Source organism: Siphateles boraxobius, unplaced genomic scaffold (genome assembly GCF_051911475.1).
Source record: "Siphateles boraxobius isolate OS27281-9 unplaced genomic scaffold, OSU_SipBor_1 65, whole genome shotgun sequence".
In the NCBI taxonomy this organism is placed as follows: Eukaryota; Metazoa; Chordata; class Actinopteri; order Cypriniformes; family Leuciscidae; genus Siphateles; species Siphateles boraxobius.
Window position 1 is genome coordinate 8,615,892 of NW_027509192.1, and position 6,000 is coordinate 8,621,891.

Consider the following 6,000-nt stretch of genomic DNA (forward strand, 5'->3'; position numbering starts at 1 on the left):
GCAAGAATTCAATGTTTTTTTTCTTCTTCAAATATATCATATAAAGTTACTATTCATAACTCTAATTAATAACTATATCTAATAAAATATATAGCTTCAGAAAGTGAATAATCAAAGTTCCATTTGATCTGTCCATTTCTGGAGTTATATTACTAAATATATTTTGTTTACAAATGAATAATAATAACAACAATTGCATTAGGATTTTCAATTTACATTTTAAATATGTTTTTGTGGCGAGCAGGACGAGGCCAAGGGCTGTGAGAGAACGCCACGAGGCCGGTGGCGTGATTGATAATGAGCGAGAGCGACACCTGCGCGTCACACCGGTCTCGATCTCCGCTGTCAACGCTCCTCCGTGAGAGATACGAGACCGCTGCGTCGCGGAGGTGTAGCTCATTATCAATCACGCCACCGGCCTCGCGCAGTTCCCTCACGGCCCTCGGCCTCGTCCTGCTCGACACAGTTCTGAAACATAAATTAATCAGTATTTCTGATACATTTTATCTAAGCTTTTAATTGTGTCTACATTGCAAACATTTATGACAACATATTTTTTACATTGCTTTAACTCATCAAAATAAGTTAAGAATTCGAAGTTATACAAAATTAAACTAATTTTTAAAGAAATCTTATTGTAATATAAGTTTAAATGACTTAAACATCCAAGTTGATTGTACTTAAAAATGTTTTTACAGTGTACATCGTAGATCTGAAGTAAATGGAAAAAGAAAAAAAGTCTTGCACCTCTGTGACTTCAGATTCTGGAGTCTCTCCCTGTATGTATTTCTCATCAGGCTGTGGGACCACCTTTCCAATTCCCTGCGAGATCCAGCCAATAACTCTAGTCCTGGCAGACAGAGAGCACTCACTGTATGGACACTTCATGCACAAGGATTCTTCACTGATGCTGGACTGATGTTGCTGATAAGAATATTGTTCATTGCCTTACCTGTCAGCAGAACCTTCCTCCTGCAGTGACTGAAAAGAAGAGTTCATTTCAAAGAAAAGATTTGCTTTGAATGCACACTAATATGCAATACCAAATGGTGTTAAATATCAATTATTTGAAATGAAATCAATACTTTAGCATCAGCGTTGGCTCTCGTAAGATGAGGACTCCCTGCAGGTTGTGGCAGCGCACTCACAAAACCATTGGAAAGCCAGTTCAACATGCCATTCTGAACACTGAAACAGAGAAGCAGGTTTCAGGTTCAAGCATTCACAGAGTGTCTTATTTTATGGATAAGATCAGTAAAGACTCACCTGCCCTGTGAGGTTTGGGATGATTGGTCTTCCTCCCTGCCTGTTTTGTATGAATGGGACTTATCTGCATGAGAAGATAGAAAGAGGCTCATTGTGCATTAGTATACTATTTTGTTTGATGTTATAGTACTGTAGTATTATCTTTTACATGAAACAAAAAACAACAACATTTCAATACATTTAAAACAGTAAGGGTGCTGTAAATTTACCTCGATTTGATGTTTTCCCATTCTTCAGAGAGAATAAGATAAGATATAAAAGAATCAGAGATTTAATATATGAGAGGGCATGACTTATTTCATGTTTTTTTTTTTTACGTGAAGGGGTTTGTTAAGTTAGAATTGGCCTTTTTGACATTTTGTAAGAGAAAAGGAAGACAGAAAATGATAGGCTAAAGAAGAGGGAATGGGATCATAAAATGTAGCCAGCCAGATTTGAACCTGCATTACCGACATGAGCACTGTGGTGGATTTTTTAATAGATAAAGATTAATTATGTTGCTAACCACAAAGATATGAATTATACTAACATTTCGTGATAAGTTCTAACACTTCCTTTCCTTCTATGTCTGAGGATGACTAAAACTTCAACAATAAATCTAAATTGAGCTTACTTCCTTTTTTCTCTAGGATGTAGCCATCAGACAAACTCTAACTATAACTTTGGTCAAAGGAACTTTGAAATTGGACTAACCGTTATTGTGAAATGATTGATTAAAATATTAACCCCTCACAATGTTTTTTGATGATACAGGATATTTTTGCTGATGTTACTAACAAAGGGTAATGAAAGGGAGGACTTGCTTTGACAATGTAACCAATCTTGATGATTACGAGCGTGACATGTTAGTCGTGATGATTCTGTTTTGAGATGTCTGGGTTTGAAAACTCGTGGTAATGTATCATGCCTATTCTATAAAAACTGTTGTATTCGTGTTTACTGGTGGGATTCTCAATGGGATTTGTCAGAGACCCACTGGCCTTGCTTCTTCTAGGGAGAGATGCTCTGAGAACTGCTCGAGAACTCTCCTGGCCGTGATTAAAGCATTTAAAGGATATTTGCTGGAGTCTGTCTGATATTACATGCCCAGCAGGTCAGTTTAGGGAAGTAAGAAAGTTAGAGTTTAGGGAACTCGGCCAGTTGTCGACGGAAGACGCAGGAGCCAGAGTATAAAGGTTATTAAGTGTCGATTTGGAGATGCTTGGGTGTCGATGAGTAGACGCCCCAGATATGTATTACAGTAAGTGTCGACGTGTAGACGCTTGGGTGATGACTGGGCACCCCAAATAAATTTATTTACGAAAATAATTAGGTTCCAGGCACACAGTTGGTTCAGGGAAAAATCTACAACAGCACCGTGGGTCAATGCAATATGTCAGAACATATGCGCTAACCGCTAAGCCAGGGGAATCTAACTACTGCAATGTTACTGTAAAATTCAGTCACAAATATTAGTGAGGTGTGAGTGCAGGTTAATGGGCTTGGGTTTACCGTTGTGATCGGCTCGTCCCTCAGATCGTCCTGTGTATCAGGAGGATGTGGCACGACCTTCACCACCCAGTTAAACATCCTGAGAGATGGGGATTAAACTCGATTAAATCAATAAATATCTCTTAAACACATATACAGTGTCTGTACTGATGGAATATACTATGGAATAATGGCATAAACTTCCATTCTTTGAATCAACATGGAGTAAGTATAGACCTTAACCTGAAACAAGTTACAGTTAATTATGTTTCATCCTCGTCAAGCTTAACCTAAAACCCAGGACCCTCGCTGAGAGCTAATGCTTGCTTCATATGCTTCAGTCCATAATGTTCAAAGACATTTGTTTCTAGGATAAAAGATTTCATCTTTGGGGAAAGCCCAATGAAGTTCCTATTTATCCAAACCTATAGAACATCTTTACAGGGAAACCCCACAACCGTTTTAGAAATAGAATGATGTCATGTTTGTCACATCCATTAGCAAACATAAAAGGTTTGATAAGCTTGTTAATGAACAATGAAAGTAGTTTTTCATGTGTCTACAGGCTAATTCTCATGACAGACATAGCTCTAAAATTCTCAGACAGATTTGGACACAGTTGTACCGGATAATCGAAGCAACCAAGATATTTTGTAAGATTGTTCAGGCCCATTATGGCAGCCATTAAAACGATTAGCAGTCAGCAGTTGTAGTGCAAGGGGTGACCAGGAAGTCAAGCATAGGTAGTTAATCACTTCCTTTATCTTCACTCTGTCCATCTAAATGGACTCGATCTGTCTTTTATCTACACAAATATTCTGCACAAAGCAAAATGAACATTCCAATCAGGTTTAGCCTAGAAGACCAAGATGCTAACTATCTGTGAGCTTAGCATAGCATCGCATTGCTGATGTTTTACTACATTGCTGATGTTTTAATTACATTGCAGGATGTGGTTTTACATCTTATTTAAATGTACATTAAGCTTGCAAGACCCATAATAAAAGATACACATTAACTTTGCTGATGCAATGTTAAGAATGTATTTATACTGTATAAACTACTGTTCAAAAATTTGGGAAGAAATTAATACTTTAATTTAGCAAAGACACATTATATTGACAGTAAAGGCCCTTGTAATGTTACAAAAGATTTCTATTTCAAATAAATGAACTTTCTATTAATCAAAAAAATCAAAAAGAATTTTATTAGAGTCTCCACAATAATATTATATAATATTCCTTTGATCAAATAAATGCAGCCTTGGTGAGCATAATGTGCCTTGCATTGGTGCGCATAACTTGAAACTTCCTCAAAAACACAGAAATCTTACAGACCCAAATGTTGGAATGGTAGTGTAGAAATTAACATTGAGCAAAATTAATAAATGTTGAAAACCTATTGTTTTGTCAGTTCATGTTACTATTGTGCTTAAGTACAAGCCAAAATGGTAAATATTTTGTGTTTTTTAAATATTTTTAATCACAAATCACTGGTCAGGAAATAAGCAAGAGTTGCATAAATACTGTAGATAAAGTAACTTAGCATGGAATAGCCTTCCCTATACTTGCAGGCAGCTTTTTACAGCTGAAGAAGAGTCAGTGTTGTTCACTCAATGCTAATGGCTTTTAAACATTAAAAGCTTAGCGTTTAGCCATTTTGGGCTTGCCCGACTTGTTCTTTTTGGCCCTGGATATAGGCTAAAACCTTATCGGATATATAAAGTAAGTCCACTTGCTAAAAGATTTAGAAATTAAATTTTTCCTATGATAAAAACGATTAATATACATTTACTTGTCATAATCAAATTTAAGCAACATCAACATCAGCATACATCATTTGAGTGATTCTGAGGGGAAACAGGTATTATCAAATATCAATTTTCTTACCTGAATGCTCAGCAGTGATTGGGCATTCGGTAGGGATTGACACCATCCAGAGCGGACTTCAGCAGTCTGTGAGGATTAGGATTGAGCCAGGACTGGGCAAACGGGATTAAATCTTGAAGGACGGTGCTACCCCACATAAGATTATACTTAAAAACAATGGTAGCAGTTAACCAGGTACAGTCAAAGTTACAGTCAATGCTGAAGTTGTAAGGTTTCGGTTAAGAATTTGTTTTGTCTAGCTCAAAAGTGTTTATTGTTTTTATAAAAAATCATGTACGTGTCTAAACCACAATCTTTCCCTTTGAAATGACAATAGATCTAAAACTATTGTTTTGCACATAGTTTTGACTGACAAAATGTCTAAAATTTTAATTATTTTTAAAACTTTATGTGAAGGTGTTCTGCGATTATGCTTACTTTCCCAGTTAAAAAATGGCATTAAACATTAAACCATAAGTTTTTATTAGCACACACAGCTAAAATATAATATCATCAGCCAATATCAAGAGTTTATTGATTGTATCCAGGTATACTAAATGATTTAGAAGGAGCTTTGAGTATAATAGTTAATTAGCTCTGTGTCAGCATTGGGCTAACAGTTTTAGATGGTATTTAAACACACTGAAGCATATCCTGCGTCATCAGTTCCCCTCTCTGAGATTAACCCTGTAGCTAAGCTACAAATAAAAGTATGCAACATACAGAAAACACGTTCTCACACCCAATTGGTAAGATTTGGATTTCATGTAATTAACTAATCAGAGCTGACAGCAAAAGAAATTAGCAGAAAGTAGCATCCAAAAAAGCTATTTCATGCTACATGCTAATTTTGTTAGGTTAAAATGCCTCTCTTTATCCTGCACCTGAACTATTTAATCCTGGTCCAATTAAGTGCTACACAAGTAACACAGTTTACTGTGATTCTTTGACTTTTGAGGGGGAGCGCATCTAACGTGTTGCTTTTGGAAGCCAATGCCATTGCTATGCCAGGTCTGAGCAGCTAAACAGCAGCGGATCCAATAATGAGATAAAGGCAGGATAAGCTCTGAACCAGTGAAGGGCCAATGCAACTGATCAAGGGCAGGCTATTGCCTTGCAAACACAAACCACAGCCGTTTTCAGGCAAATCATGAACTGATCTCAGGTAAGCCCCTAAAGCATATCTCTTATCAGCACCCACAGGCTAGTGTCACCACCGTGTCCTCGAATGTGATTGGAGGAAATGTAGAAGAGAGTTGAAGAGACATCTAATCCTCTAACAGGATACTGGTGGAGAGAGTGAAGCGAGGGGTCCTGTGAGTTTGTTTTGATAAATAAAATGAGAAATGAAGGGCGTAGCTTGTTTGGTCTGGTTGTTATAACTAATTGAGGTCTT

At 37.0% G+C, this 6,000-nt stretch overlaps 1 protein-coding gene across 1 annotated transcript; it reads right to left on the reverse strand.

Moving 5' to 3' along the window:
- Positions 1–212: 212 nt before the first annotated feature.
- LOC143721280 (uncharacterized) lies at positions 213–4,683 on the reverse strand. Its single transcript, XM_077211567.1, has 8 exons — positions 4,626–4,683; positions 2,758–2,836; positions 1,476–1,497; positions 1,267–1,330; positions 1,086–1,188; positions 953–981; positions 704–850; positions 213–453 (listed from the first exon to the last, which is right to left on the reverse strand). The coding sequence occupies exons 2-8, from the start codon at positions 2,833–2,835 to the stop codon at positions 213–215; spliced, it is 684 nt and encodes a 227-aa protein (XP_077067682.1). The 5' UTR covers position 2,836; positions 4,626–4,683.
- Between the last annotated feature and the right edge of the window lie 1,317 nt (positions 4,684–6,000).

What these genes read in the sequence shown, in the direction of transcription:
- LOC143721280 (XM_077211567.1), bottom strand. Translation starts at nt 2,835, where the DNA reads ATGTTTAACTGGGTGGTGAAGGTCGTGCCACATCCTCCTGATACACAG. An exon ending in TCCCAAACCTCACAGGGCAG is followed by an intron (nt 1,189 to 1,266) that starts GTGAGTCTTTAC and finishes TCTCTGTTTCAG; the next exon opens with TGTTCAGAATGGCATGTTGA. An exon ending in ATTTACTTCAGATCTACGAT is followed by an intron (nt 454 to 703) that starts GTACACTGTAAA and finishes TGTGTCGAGCAG; the next exon opens with GACGAGGCCGAGGGCCGTGA.